At 37.5% G+C, this 15,778-nt stretch overlaps 1 protein-coding gene across 4 annotated transcripts in view; it reads right to left on the bottom strand.

The window, feature by feature from the left end:
• LOC135771790 (uncharacterized) overlaps window positions 1-15,778 on the bottom strand; it is a 407,895-nt gene that overhangs the window by 378,782 nt on the left and 13,335 nt on the right. For all 4 annotated transcript variants that reach the window (XM_065282140.1, XM_065282141.1, XM_065282142.1 and 1 more), the window contains exon 4: window positions 5,841-5,945. In XM_065282140.1, the coding sequence (XP_065138212.1) occupies window positions 5,841-5,945 (105 nt within the window). The remainder of the gene's footprint in view (window positions 1-5,840; window positions 5,946-15,778) is intronic.

Below are 15,778 nucleotides of genomic sequence, written 5' to 3'. Positions count from 1 at the left end.
CTTTAGCGCGGTAGCGCTCACGGCCGTTCTCCGATCGACTCGGGTTTTACACACAATATTAATCAGACTTGGGACCCGAAGTAATGAACTAGGACCGACCCGGACCCATCTGACCATTTAAAATATAAACCCGGAACCGTACGGGTCCCGCGTCCTCAGTGAAGAAAGACCTCTAATGGTAAAACTCTGCTCAAGTTCAGAAACATGAAAGGATACAATGTGACACTGAGGTTGCTTCGCGTCGCGCCCAATTCATTGAGAAACAGAGAGTACGTGAACGGACACTCAACCGGAGAGACACAACGTGCTTGCACGCAAAATGAAGCCAACTTAGATGCTATAAACACATATGCACATAAGCATATGCGACCATTTTGGTCGCAGTGTGTTCCCTGGCTGCTCCGTATGTGCTGCTGCAGTTGATCCAGTTTGCCGCGCTGGATGATGAGTTTATGACGCGTGCATCATCTTCACGGTCACCCGACCCCCACCTCTCTCTCGCGCTCTCTCTCTCGCGCTCTCTCTCTCGCGCTCTCTCTCTCGCGCTCTCTCTCTCGCGCTCTCTCTCTCGCGCTCTCTCTTTCGCGCGCTCTCTCTCTCTCTCTCTCTCTCTCCAAAACACGGGTCATCCAGTCGAGTTCAGAAAATACGGAAATTCGTAAAGTGATTTTTTTTACCTGGGCGGGTCGCAATTTACCTGGGCGCAGCGCCCAAGTAGAGCCTATGTATGGGAAACACTGCATGTTTATGTATGTGATTGAGAAGAGGGGGAAATAGGATATTAAAGATCAAAATAGGAGATTATACTATACTATAGCCATACCATAAGCATATTCAACATGTATCTGCCTACCTGGTGCTGAGGACCAGGAACCTTGGTCTTTTGAAGGTGCAAATAACTGCATTACTAAAAAAATATACTAAATACTAAACAGACTTAACTCTATGCAGTTGATTTCAGAATAAAAAGTTATGAACCAAATAATCATACAACTCCCTTGACTAATTCAAGGCATAAGATACATGCATATACAATAAATTATATCCAGATTGCATACTGTAATGAGTGACAGGGCAATATAATGTACATACTTGTATCCTTTACACGTTTTTCGTCTCTATCCAGTTTTCCCAACTGGGCATCTGATGTCTAAGACCTTTCTAATCTGATATGTTTTTGGTGTTAATGTAGGCTAAACATTTACCCGCGCGGGCGCGTCTTCTCGCGTGAGATGTGTTGACTTTAGTTAAACGATTAATACGCGTCATGCAAAAAAAACGGTAAAAACCCGACCGTGCATTCCGTATTGTTGTCACGGGTGCCCTTCACATGGGTGAACACTTGTTTAAAAACTCCTCGCGCTTTGTCAAAAACTCAATTTGGTCGCAGTTTGGAGCTCTTAGTGCCCCCTGATTGCCCACTCGACCAATCTCGTCTATGGATAATTCGGCTCTGCTCAAATTTATAAAACATGCGCCGTTATATACATACTAGTGTTTCTTTCGTAATGAGACAGCATTGTACTCAAACAACAAGATACTTATTTACCGTTGCAAGACGTTCAGCTGCCTCTGACTGCTGTGGAACTTCAGCTCGCTGCACTCAGGGGGCGGAGTTAAGAGGTTTGACAGACAGTTTGAGCGGATCCAAAAATATTTAGTTTTTTAATAATTTTATTTGATAAATATATTTGTAAAACACACAGACAGACGTACATGTTTAACAATAGCATTAATTTATATATTTAAAAAAATAATAAAACACCTCCAAAAAAGGGCACTTCGGAGTGTAAGGACAAAAAGGGCATGTGTTCTGCACAGCTTGAGCCCTATCTGTGCACGTGCCTGGTTTAGATAGAAGATGCATTTCTTTGAGAGGTGGGGTTTTTGCCAGGACACCTCTGGCTATTTTGACCAGATGTTCTTTAGGATCATTTGGTGCAGGTCAAACTGGACTTTGTAGTTTTACGATGTCTTTGTCTCACGCTGTGTATAAAAGGTGGCCTGGCTAGATGTTCGGGGAGCCATTCTGTACCCAGAATCTCCCACACTCTGTGTGTATTCAAACCTTATGGAGGCATCCTGTAACCAGGAGCTCCCACACTTTGTGTGTTATTAAAACATAATGGAAGAAATCTTTAACAAGAATCTTCCTAGACCACTTTGTGTGTCTTTAATTGCCAGGTATGCTTTGTATTTTGTGAAATGTTCATTTTTCTATGCTGATCTTTAAGTGAATGTTTTGATATATTTTTGATAGATTTGAATTACCAAATTATTGATTTAAGTGTAACCTGCCTGGCAAAATAAATTGTTAATCTTTATTCATTCTAAAAACTTGTCAAATCTTTATTATATTTTCAGGGTTTAAGTTAAATGTATTGAAGGGGACATAGATTAGGAGAATTGCCTCTATTGAAAATATTACTGGAGTAAATGCCTCCCCGTTTTAAGGTTAGATGGAGTAACCTCAACCTAAAACATAGATGGATCCTCTTATTTTCAATGTGTTTGGAGAAACCTCTAACTTTAACTTAAGTTAGAAGGTGAGTGCCTCTTTGCCCAGCTGTATGGAACTGCCATAGCACCTTCAGAATTACACCTTATTCCCTATGTGAATATAATTAATTCTAAATAAATATAATTATAATTGTATAAATTATGATCAGCATCAGAATAGTATTGGTAACTAAGAAATTGGAGTCAGATTATAATTTAACCGCAGAGGTCAAAGAAACAAAATAAATTAAATGGATTTATTCTTCTAGAAGCGCTACGGAGGGAAAGAACACGTGATTCCTTCACCACGCCATTGGACTTCGATATTGGGCCAATTGGGTGGCGCCTTACAATAATAAATTTTCAAGACCCTTCTGATAGTACATCGACTTTAAATAGGTTGAATGACATGTCTACAATAGCCTGACGGGGTCTGTATCAATTTTACTCGTATTTTTAAAACTTAGGGTTTCTGGTAGTAACCAGAGCACAAAAAAAACTACAAAATTCGACTGCTTTACGGCATACGTCACTTCCTCCACACAATTTGTTTTTAACGTGAATTTTGCTGGAGGCTACTTAAGGAGTGTAGTACTAGTGAGCAACTATTATATGACTCTGTGGCACCGTGTTAGTGTCACGGAGCTATGACACGGGCGACCTGGGTTCGATTCGCCTTTAAGGCAGTTTTTTATATAAACTCACGATCTTGATTCATACATAAATGCAATCTTTTTTATAAATGACGGCGATTATCTTGCATATAGTTCCCTGTATTCAGATGCGGTGTTCACGTATTTACCTTTCTTTTACTGTGTCTATGATATTTACATTACAATCCAGGATGCTATAGCAGTCAAACTTGCTCAAACTCACACAATGTAAAACCAAACCCTATTCATTCACCAATCAGATCCGAGCGTTTCTCTCTTCTCTCTTCCTCATTTGCTGCGTTCCGCTGTCACTCGCATGACGTATTACAAAGCGGCAGACCTAAACACAGTTTACTTGGATTTGGAGCGACAATTTTCACACAAAAGAGAGGAAAAACGAGGGCCATTGTGGAAAATCCTGGTGGCGAGGGAGAGAGAGACGATGCAACAATATTTGTTTGGAAAAAGGCAAGGAAATACTTCGGTCATTTCTCAATTGGAAGGCTGCAGCCTCTGGAGGTCAAATATGGAGGCTGAATACGTCATCAAGCCTGGTTTATTAAGGTAAACTGAGCATTACATTCGCAAGTCATAAGCATACTGCAACAATTTACGATTAACTTGGTATAATAGTCAACTTTATAATTGTTAATATTCTGAAATAAGACTTGATGACGTATGGAGCTTAAAAATACGACATCCGGAGGCTGCAACCCTTAGATTGAGAAATGGCTTCTGCCACGACGAGTTCCTCATCAGATAGTTGTAACATGACTGCGTTTCTCCCTGTTGTCTCAAAATGTTGATCGTTTAGCGTTTTAAATGTTTAGTTTTTAGTTTAGTTTTAAGGTTGCCCAGTTCCTTTCCTTTGCGACAGTGCTGCGGCGCTTGTAGCCTCTAGGGGCGCTAGGCGTGAAAAATACATGTCTAGCACCCCTAGTGGCCAAAAAGTTCCATGGTGTGCCTTTAACTGATTACTTACACAAATGTGTCTCTCTCAGTGATTTAATTATATTTTGCAGATGTGTGAACATAGCCTGGATGCCAGCCGAACTTAGCCCACCCCACAACATTTGAGGACGGGAAGTTCGGTCTGGAGTTTCTCCATTGTGGCGCTTCTATGCTTAAACAAAAACTGTTTGGACCAATCAAATTGTCAGGCCAGGCTTTATATGATGATCAAAAGTAACGTAATCAACCACATCACCAAAGAGCGCGTGTGTTGAATCAGTTTTCTCATGGAGAATCCAAGTGAAAGAAGCAACTGAAATCGGTATCACAGCGATGCAACGCGGCATGCACGACAAGGTGGATATAATTAGCCGTTGCTGCTTTTTCGGAAGCCCGGAACCCTGGCTGTTGGATAAGAAGGGACATGCTAGGCTCTGATGTTTTTCAAGCCAACGTAATGGGTATCTTCGTGGATGAAGTTCCCCGTATTTACAAATGGTAGGAGATAGTCTGACAGTATGACTTAGTAAATAACTAGGGCTGGGCAAAAAAAAAATCGATTTTTAAAACGTGGTCGATTCAGAATCGATTCTCAAAGAGCAGAATCAATTTTTTTTTCATATTTTTTCTGCAAACATTGAACATAAGATTAACGTTAATCAAATTATTAGTCTTCTTTACTAGTTGTCACCCTCTTTTTTGCCTTGCTCGACATTACCAAGCACCCTGTCATTCTTTCATTCAGTGCTTAAAATGGCAGTTTCAGGTGCTTCATCGACGTTGATGCCACCTTCACATAAAAAGTAAGAGGTATGGAAGCATTTTAGATTTCACAACCAAGACGACAACGTTAGTGTTGTGGCTTTTAATTTCTTTTTATTAATTACCCACTTTTAAACTGCTGTTTACTGTTTTTTTTTATTAATATAGTATTTGTATTAAATCTATATTCATTGAGTTGAATCGAGAATCGAGTATAAAAACCGTCCCGAGAATCGGAATCGAAGATTGAATTGAGAATTGATATCGAATCGATTTGATAGCTTGTGAATCGAAATTGAATCAATCTGGAACATCTGAATCTATACCCAGCCCTATAAATAACTCACAATGTCGTGATATGAATCAAATAGTAAACATAGTAGATGTCGATATATGTTTGCTAACTCAGACTTAAGCTGCCTTCACATGCTATGGAAAGATGATAATTTCTGTTTATGAACTGGTATTTACCTGTGCGTTGTGTTTAAGTGCTTTTATTGTCGTACTTTAGGGAAAATACATTCATGTGAGTAAATTGCTTGACCGCTCAATACCAGGAGGCTCCTATTGACTGTTAGCTAGCATCTGCTAACCAATCAATAAAAGTACTTTTAAAACTACTTCTTCCAGCGTGCATGCAGTTGAGTTCAGTTGACCACAAGTAAGCGTCGCTTAACATACGTCACACACCCCGTTGCTCTGATTGTTTGTAGGTTTACTCAATTGAGTGGAGATGCATTTTTTTTGTCCTGCTTCGGTGAAACACGCCCCAATAAACACAGTCCAATGGAGCGGTATCAGACTCAAATTCTGACTTGAATTTTGAGTATGACAACGTCAGGCTAATGTGAACATGTACTGTATAACAATGAAAAAAACTTTTTATACCCACAATTAGAAGAATAATTTCTCATGTCTTTTACAAATCACATCACCGTAAAAAGTCTATAATCATGTTTCAGACGTTTTTTATACCTGAGAGTCCGTAAACGTCTGAAGTGTAGTGGTGGCTCCATAGACCCATCACTCTTCATTGAGTCACCGCTTGAGCCAGAATCTGATCTGTTCTGACGATCTGAACTATAACACAAAACAGAATACAGTTAATCATGTGAACTGCCGTACTTAACAAGTAAGCCTAAATTAGTTTATCTGTAGTATAGAAAATATAAATATGCTTACTAGGGCTGCACGATTAATCGAAAAAGAATCACGATCTCGATTCATACATATAGGCGATCTTCATTTTAAATGACGGCGATTCACTTGCATTTACAGTATTTCCCTGTATTCAGTTTCTGCGTTCAAGTGTTCACGTATTTACATTACAACAACCCAAGAATATCAGTCAAACTTGCTAACACACACTCATACAGGGTAAAACCAAACCCTATTCATTCACCAATCAGACCCGATCGTTTCTCTCCTCTCTCTCATCTCATTTGCGGCGTTCCGCTGTCACTCGCGTGACGTATAACAAGGCGGCAGACCTAAACACAGTCGTTTACTTGGTGGATCTGGAGCGGCAATTTTCACAAAAAAGAGAGGATAAACGAGTGTCACTGTGGAAAATCCTGGTGGCGACGGAGAAAGTGAAGATGCAACAACATTGGTTTCGAAAAAAGGCAAGGAAATTATTTACCTCAGGCTCCGGACGTTTCTAAATCGGAAGGCTGCAACCTCAGGAGGTCGCATGCAGGCTGTATACGTCATCAAGCCTGGTTCATTTGAGTTAACGGAGCATTACATTCGCAAGTCATTAACATACTTCAACAATTTATTATTAACTAAAAATATTAGTCATCTTTATAACGTTAATTGTTAATATTCTGAAATTAGACAGTCTTTATGATGTGCAGTTTAGAAATGCGACCTCCAGAGAGGCTGCAGCCTTCACATTGAGAAACGGCCTCTTTGCGTTCCCCATTAGAAAGGGTTTTTCGCACGAGGGGAACATTGTTACATGTCTGCGTTTCTCTCTGATGCCTCAAAATGTTGATCTTTTAGTCTTTTAAAGGTTTAACGTTAGTGTTTTTAAAGTTTTAAGGTTGGCCAGTTTGATAGTACAAAAAGCACAGGTGCAATTTAACAGCTAATAAATTTTAAATTATTCTAAATTTTAAGGGGTCTAAAATAAGAAAAAGAGACTTTTAAGAAACGTTATTATAACTGAAAGTCCTGTAGCACATTTTTTAGTTAAGTGCATAATAAATGTTTTTGTTAAAATAAAGAGAATCGGGTGAGAGAATCGGGATCTCAATTCCCATGTAAAAAATCGGGATTCACATTTTAGCTTGAATCGTGCAGCCCTAATGCTTACTTATCATACTCATTTGATATTAACAAATGTGGAAAGTAACAAATTACATTTACTCACGTTACTGTAATTGAGTAGTTTTTTGTGTACTTCTACTTTTCTAAGTAGCTTTTAAAATCTGTAATTTTACTTTTACTTAACCTCTCGACGCGCACTAGCTCGCGGACGGAAGGACGTCAGTTTTTTTATGCTGCTAACAATATATATATATATGTGACCAGTCACGGAAAGTAGGGACACAAGTCGGATCTGAGCATTTTGAGTTATTCACAGATTCTGAAAGTGCAGTTTCTAAGCTTTCCAACGATGTGTAACACATGGAAATCTGATAAGATTTGGAGAAGTTGTGGCCATTTGAATATAGGAACTCAGAAATACTCAAACCGAGAAAATCGAGACGAAAGGGACTCTTCTTTTCAGCTGGGGGAGACAATAGGGCTCATTTACATCTCATTTAGCTAAGCCATGCCCCCTGTAAAACCCTTTTTGAGATGTTCTAGCATCATATGTCGTATTTTATGACCAAATGACAACCCGCAAAAATAAACATGACTCTTTTACCTTTGTGGGCATCACAAGTCGAATCCAGTCTGTTTCAGATTATCCAATGACCATATTTGTCCACAAATGCGTATAATCCGTGAAATATAGATTGTTTACATCAGATTTCGCATGAATGTCTGGTAATACAATATAATATATAAACTGAAGACTATTTAAATCGTAACATGTAAGGGTATATGAGCTTACACTCCGTTAAACACATGAACCCGCCTTCAAAGTTTGTATTTAAAATAGGGAAGTAGTATAACAGATCATCCAAACAGCGCAGTCGAAAACGTGACATCCTTTAGAGAGGTTACCAATGGCTCGCTCGTTCCTCCATCAGCCAATGACTTCATGGAAAATATTGATAGACAAAACATGTAGCCAATTATATGAAGAATACAACGATATCTGTGTAACGTCTGTGTGTCTGGACTCATGCTGCGCTGCAAGAACTGACATACAGATGACGTCAAGGTACTTTGACGTCTTCCGACTGCGGCGCCGCATAAAGTCAGTGACGCGGCTGACGTACGATGCGGCTGACTGTTATTTGTTCCGCCCCAGCTTCTTTTATTTTTCTTTTGTTTTGTGCGCCCGAGCTTTACAGTCTGGGGAGACGCAGGCTATAAGTTTGAAAAAAAAAAAAAAACTTAGCAAACATATCTGAGGAAAAGGGCAGCGCGTCACTACAGTCACGTGACTTCACGCTCGAGCCGGAAGAGAAGACAATGCTGAATAAAGTCGTAATTCTGCTATTTTTGGACCAAACTTTATTTTCGATGCATCAACACAATCTTACTGACCCACTGATGTCACATGGACTACTTTGATGATGTTTTTATTAACTTTCTGGACATGGAAACCATACATAGATTTTCAATGAAGGGGAAAGCTCTCGGACTAAATCTAACGATAAAACATCTTAAACTGTGTTCCGAAGATGAACGGAGGTCTTCCGAGTTTAGAACGACATAAGGGTGAGTCATTACTTACATTATTTTCATTTTTGGGCGAACTATCCTTATTTAGTAGTCACGCTGTTCCCTTTGGGGGCGGAGGCGAAAACACAAAGCCGCTTATACAGTATGTAAATATACACACAGACAATGACGCCCCCCGCTGCACGCTAGAATCTCCGCAAAAACAAGCCTATTATAACCGCAAAATGTACGCTTTTAAATATACAAAAACTGCTATCTCAAACATGGAGAGGCTTCTTCGTAATCTCAACTAACAGATTCTGCAATAAAACGAAAATCACAAATTTCGAAAAAAAAAACTTTGTTTCTCATTTTCTCGAAACTTGTGCTGCCGACTTGAGTCCCTGGTTTCCGTGACGGGTCACATATATATAGCCTACTGTGTACAAACAACAATAATAATAACACTACTATACATCGTTTAAAAGGTCTAAGGGTTTAGCATCAGTGTATGGTGTCCGTTTTGAGATTAAATTGCTCTAGTATCATAAATATAGTATTTTATTACAGAAGTCCAGATAACAACATGCATAATATAAACTGACTCCTTACCTTTGTGCTGGTATAAGGAACGCGAATCGAATCCAGTCTGTTTCAGATATGTGAATAACCCATAAAAACTCTCCAACAAAGTACATCCAATGACCATTTTTTTGGATATATTTTCCATTGTTTACATCAGATTTCAGATGCACGTCTTGTAATAGATTATAATATACAATCTGAGGACTATTTACATCGTAACACTTGTATATGAGAGCACACTCGCGTTCAAAACCAGCGCTCAAACTTGATTGTACAAGTAGGCGGGAGTATAATACATAATATCCAAACAGCGCTGTCTAATATTGTGACGTCATCTGACTCGCCTGTTCCTCCAATGACTTCATGGAAAATATTGATAGACAGAACATGTAGCCAATTAGAACACGAATTCAACGATCTTTGTGTGAAGCTTTTTTTCCTGGTGTGGATACGGCATTTTATACGCTTATATAAGGATAAACAATAAAAAGAACGAACGTGTATGCATGTAAACAAAAGACTTTTATTTTGTGTCTGACTGGCACTTAGAAAAGGCACTAGTCTTACAAAAACTCTTGCAAGAACCTCATTTTTGGGTCTATTGACTTCAAACGTGAAATATAACTTCTTTAGACTTGTGGCTTTGGCCTCATTGCATTTATAGGTTTCACACATATATTTATCATTAAGATTTTTAGTGTTAAAAAAGATGTTATGCAAAAAAAAATTATTACAATGTACTTCAGCCTCTCTAACTTTTTTTTTTAAATCTTAAAATAATTTTGAAACATGGAAAACGAAGCTCAAAGTGTCTTCTAACTAATGATACCACAGTTATGCTTATACTATAAATGGTTTAGTAAAAACAGCCCTTTTAGTGAAAGTAGGTATTTTCATGGTTTCGGGCCAGAATGGGGGTGCTTTTCAAGAGGTTAAGTATGTTTTGTTTAAAGAGACACTTCACCCATTTGCATTAAGCTTTGTATAGTTAGAACCCCAATCATATTTTTGAATGGTCGTGCATAATTTCCTCAGTTGCCGCTGAGACAGGAGAAATACAGATTTCAGTGTTGCACTTGAAGAGTTTTGTTGCAAAAGGAGATAACCAACGTTTTTTTAATTGTTTAGAAATCTCATTTTTTCGTTGTGCATTCCAATTAATTTCAATTGAACTGCAGTTGGTTTGTTTTGATTTAAACCTTCATAACTTAAAAAATACAACTAAGTAGCACCATAAAACAAATTTATAACATGATAACATAACAATAAACATGTTTTGACAAAAAATGTTAAAAAATGGATTTATCTCGTTTTGCAACAAAACTCTTCACTTCCTTCTTTCAATGATGTAAAAATCATAATTTTGCATCATTTAAAGCAGGAAGTCTAATATCTTTGTTGAGGGGGTGAGACTACAAACACCGCTTTTCTCTGTCAAATAGGCACTACAAATATGATGCACTTTCAATAAAGATGAATAAATACATAAAGGCGATAAAGGCGTGCCACAGATACTGATTGATTGATGGAAGGGGGAACATGCTAAAATCACACACAAAAAAAACAAAGATGGATAAGACAGGTGCCAATGATGCAGACCCGCAATTAACTCTTTCACCGCCAGCGTTTTTTAAAAAAGTTGCCAGCCAGCGCCAGCGTTTTTCATGATTTTCACCAAAGTTTAATGCCTTCCAGAAAATGTTCTTCTTTAAATAAATAAACATACAATATACCAAATGAAAGAACAGACCCTCTGCTTTCAAACAAAAAAAAAACTGTTTCATCCTACCTTTAGTGGTTCTTTTGCAATCAGCTTTTGAATATGGGTAGGTTTTTGCAAAAACACCATATTTTGAGCAAAAAGCAGAGATAATTCAATTTTTATGACGGACTTTTCATAGAGATCCCATTCAGAGCGATCTTTAAAACAGACACGGACATGCAGCAGCTTGCCATAGGGCAATACTTCCGGGTTTAAAAAGTTGCGGAAGGGCGCCACCTGGTGGATAATAGCGGTATTGCGGAAAGACGGAAAATCTCGTCATTGGCGGGGAAGCGTTTTCTCTTAATTGACGAGATATCTCGTCAATGGCGGGGAAAGAGTTAAATTCTTATGAAAGAAACCCCTGGCAATATTTAAGCGACTACTTTCCACTGACACGAAGCAAGGGTTTTTATTCCTATGGAAGGTAGGCTTCACGCTTGTGAATAGTTTTATAAAATAATGTATGTTACCAGCAATAAATCAAGTTCAATCTAACCCAACAACCCAGATAGCAACACATTTTGGGCCAAAACAGGCTTACTTTAGGCACTTCAGGCTTAAATCTGGCTCTGTTTTTGTAACACCTTTGTGTGAAAAAGCATTTGGCTAAGTTGTGGCAGAACGCTAGCCAACCAAAAGCAAAATGGACCTTTTTGGCTGAGTTCAGGGGCCCGTTCTTCGTACGTCGCTAACTCAGTTAGCTGGATTTGATTGTTGATGATTTGGCATGATCTTGGATTATTTGGTTCTTCGAAGCTCATTCTAAACTTGCTGTCATAGCAACAGGTCCGTAAGCTCAAACCTGCTCGGGAGCAGGCTTATTTCATGTAAACAAGATTAGTTTGTACCTTTTTAAGCGGATGTGATACGGAAAGTCTGACGCAGTCGCGTATTCTCCATTATACGAGCGCAATCTGCGTAAGATGCATGATTAATATAAAGAGCTTTTCAAATTCAACATTTAATAAAAAAAGGGATAGATTAATTAAATCTTTTAGCGATGTTATTTAAAAGATATATAATATAACAAATATATTTTTTCTGTACTTGTGCAACTTGTTTTTGTGTAACAGGCGTTTTGATTATTATTCTTAAACGAATGAGAAGACAAACATGCTGATCACATTCATTTTAAATTTGTTTGAATTTTCCTTAATAAAAACAGCAATCAATCATACGCAGCATTAATTTATGTACAATAAAGTACAATAAAAACTATTACTCGGTGTGAAATAATTTTCATTTGAATAAACTAATCTCCTATTTTAGTTTTGTCTTTGGATTGTCAAGTAGCTTACAATGTCATGCATGAAAGGGTTTTCGTTTAGTAATTTCTATCTGTTCTATCTTTAAAACGTTGTCTACAAATATGTTACCCTGTCCCTTTCCTGTGACAAAAATGACCAAAATAACCAAATAAGTTTTTTGCACATATTTTCACATATCTTTATCTTCTTTACTACACTTTTCTGTGCAGACTCAGCAGATGCAGGACTTTCAGTTAACGTGAATACTGCTAATATTGCTAATATAGTCAGAAATCAGTTAAGAATAATGCAATTGAAGTAAACTTATTTAACCACTTGCATATAGTTTCTCTAAAGGACTGTCATCTGAGAGGATTTCTTTACTGTCATGTGCATTGCTATCAGAAGCATTTTATAATCTTTTGATGTAGAATAACATTACCATTCCCTTACTGCACATCATACTTTATTTAACACATTCTTGGGAACTGCTAAAAGTGTTGGTGTATTATCTGCACAAAAGAGAGGAACAGACAATCTTAAAATAAACTATAATTCAAATTTTATTTATCAGCAATTAAATTGTTGCATTGGCTGTGGGTTTAAGAAAGAGCAACTGCTCCAGAGATTATCTGTACAATCAGCCAGTTTAGAGACATCACTCCTGCCAGCACATCACATGAAGATGGAGGACCACCACCTGTTTATTGTACATTACCTGTATTCTGCTTTTTATGTTGCTGTTTCAAACAGATAAAACAGCATTTAACGGTTTTTAAAGAGACTTTAGGAGCATCAAAGTTTAATTACAATCATTAATTTTAATCTTTGACAAGCATAGTAAAGATATCAAGATTATATTTTCACAGAATATTTTACATGATACAGGATGATTTTATGTACAAAAGTAGCTTCAACTGGGTTTACAAATTCAGCGTCATAAAAAGTTCACAACCTTTCATCAATAGCTCGTGCACTGCAGGGGTTAAAAAATTGGGCGTGTTCTTGGCCATTGTAACAACCGGCCAATCACAGCGTGGCTGATCAGTGTTTTCTACTATCGATATGTATTGACTTTTCTTGCAGTGCACGAACGCGCAGTGATCTCAGATAATTCAATCCTGCCATACTAATCATCAACAGCAGTGGTGTTCAAAGAACCAAATAAGCGAGATTATAATTAGTGAGCTCTAAACATCTCAGATGTCTCATTTGATCTCGGATGTATTAAGCGACGTACGAAGAACGGGCCCCTGGTTTGAGTTTGGTCCACCACAAAAAGAAAAATATCTGGCTGAGATCTGGCTGAGTTTTGGTTGGCCAAAGAATGACACTTAAAAAGGTTTTTGTCATGAAGGCATGTAAAAAGTCTAAATACAAAAACCCTTTCAGAAAAATTTCAAATAGCAGACACTTTTCAAAACAAATTTATTTAAAACGAGATATTATAAATGAATAAACAACAGTATTTAACTAATTTAACTAATTTAAGTATTTAAAGTATTCAATATCTTGAAGGCAATAATAAAAAATATCTTTGTTGAAAAAAGTAAGACAAAGAAAAATATATATAATTTTGATGGACAGTTAATGTGTCAATGTGCAGTATATTATTACATGATTTACATGATAATATCTGGGTTCGTGTATCATTCGTTCAATCGTTTTTTCAAATTAAAAACAAAAATAAAAAGGAAAAAATGTTTTTCCATAATTTATTTCCAGAACTAACATGAAAAAATGATTTTCTGATTGTGTGCTTAGTTTAAAAATAGAAAAAATTAATTACTGGATTAGAAAAATTTTCATATTGATTTTTAATTTAACACCTTTATATTCATATATCAATGAAATCATTTTAAACAGATCAAGTACTATTGTGATAACAGATTACAGCTATTTTAAAAAAGGTGTGAATAGCAAGCATGCTCTACCGTCTCTCATTTGCTTATAGTCTGACTTTTGAACTTTATTCCTTTTTTAATAATTATTTATTCGGGACACACACATACACACCCAAGGTTTAAGGAGGTCTGCGCGGGACTGTTTTGTTTCATCCAGCTCCCTCAAGGTTCTATTCAGCAACCACTTAAAATACACTCTGTGTTCACCCGCTTTATTTCCCAACCTGATGGGTCCGCAAAATTTAAACTTGTTTCCAGAATCTCACATTCAAATGTTTCTAACAGAAAGAGGGAGATTAAGTAGCCTAAAACAATTATAAATGCTAGGGATGCAACAATACACTTAGTTCATGGTTCAATACAATTTTCGGTTCTTGTCCACGGTTTTTGGTTCGGTTCTGATGCCTTGGCATATTAAAGTGTTTTTAAATTATTATGCTTATGTAAAAGGAACAGTGAGATGTTAAGAAGCAAAAAACTGGTTTTAATTGCAGTTCTCTTTATTTTATGTAAATGCAAAAATCATCTTACACAGATTACTGGTGGGATTTATTTGAGCAATAACAATCCCAATTTGTGTAATTCGCGTCATTCGCATTGCCCCATGCGAATTTGCATCTTTACATTGATCTTGTATGTAATCTACTCGCGCAAAGAGATAATCCACACCTCAGATTTAAAAGACAGTGCTGCTGCTTCTTTTTGTTGTCGGACTGCTTCTTTTTGTTGTGTGTGTGTGTGTGTGTTGTGTGTTGTGTGTTGAGTTCAAGCTGAGTCACAGCAGCTAGCGCACAGTGACTGGACATCAACTCGCTGTGGCGTTTATAAGCGTGCAGATCACGCGGACGCGAACATTAACAAAAGTGCAGGGAATATAAAACTGACAGATTTGGATGGATAAACCCAAAAACCGCAATTCACATGCGCGTAGTGGACCATGGGGGTCAAACTGAACGGTTCAATATTATATTGATAATTGTGGCATCCCTAATAAATGCTATACAAAATTTGTGTTCGTACTAGGGGTGTGACGGTCATTATATAACCGTGAGACCGACGGTTATAGTTGAACACCGTCATTAGAACTCTATAACCGCCAAAACCGTGTTATTAAAATATTTTTTTTAAACATTTTTTATCATAAAGAATTTTTAAATACTAATTAAAAACAACTGTTAACAGTCTGTGTTACACGCCCTCTCATGTTCTCACGCAGTGAAAAATGCAGAGCGGAGCCGACATACAGGACAGACCAGGTTTACTTTTCGTTACTTTTGAGATTAAACATATTAAACAAAGTCTCACCTTTCAAATCATCTCTTCCTTCTAGTTAATTTATAGCATCAAATAAACATGAATGACCATGAGAAGGAATGTTGTTTTAACCGCGGAAAGGCATCAGTACACTCCGCTTTTCAAGTTCAAATCCTCCCATGCTTATCTACTAACTCTCTTGAAAGCACATTCACTGCTAGTTGTCTTGCTGTTAATTTTAAAGAAACGTAGAGCAAGTAGCTAATCAGTGTCTAGTTTATTCAAACGCCGGGTGAGCACCGTGCAGCGCGTCTGCGGAGAGCGTTTGCTGCACGTGGCCATTGTGCTTTTACACCGGCTGCGTTTAATAAC

This window comes from Paramisgurnus dabryanus, chromosome 8, assembly GCF_030506205.2.
Source record: "Paramisgurnus dabryanus chromosome 8, PD_genome_1.1, whole genome shotgun sequence".
Classification (NCBI taxonomy): domain Eukaryota; kingdom Metazoa; phylum Chordata; class Actinopteri; order Cypriniformes; family Cobitidae; genus Paramisgurnus; species Paramisgurnus dabryanus.
This window is presented reverse-complemented; position numbering and strand designations above follow the sequence as displayed.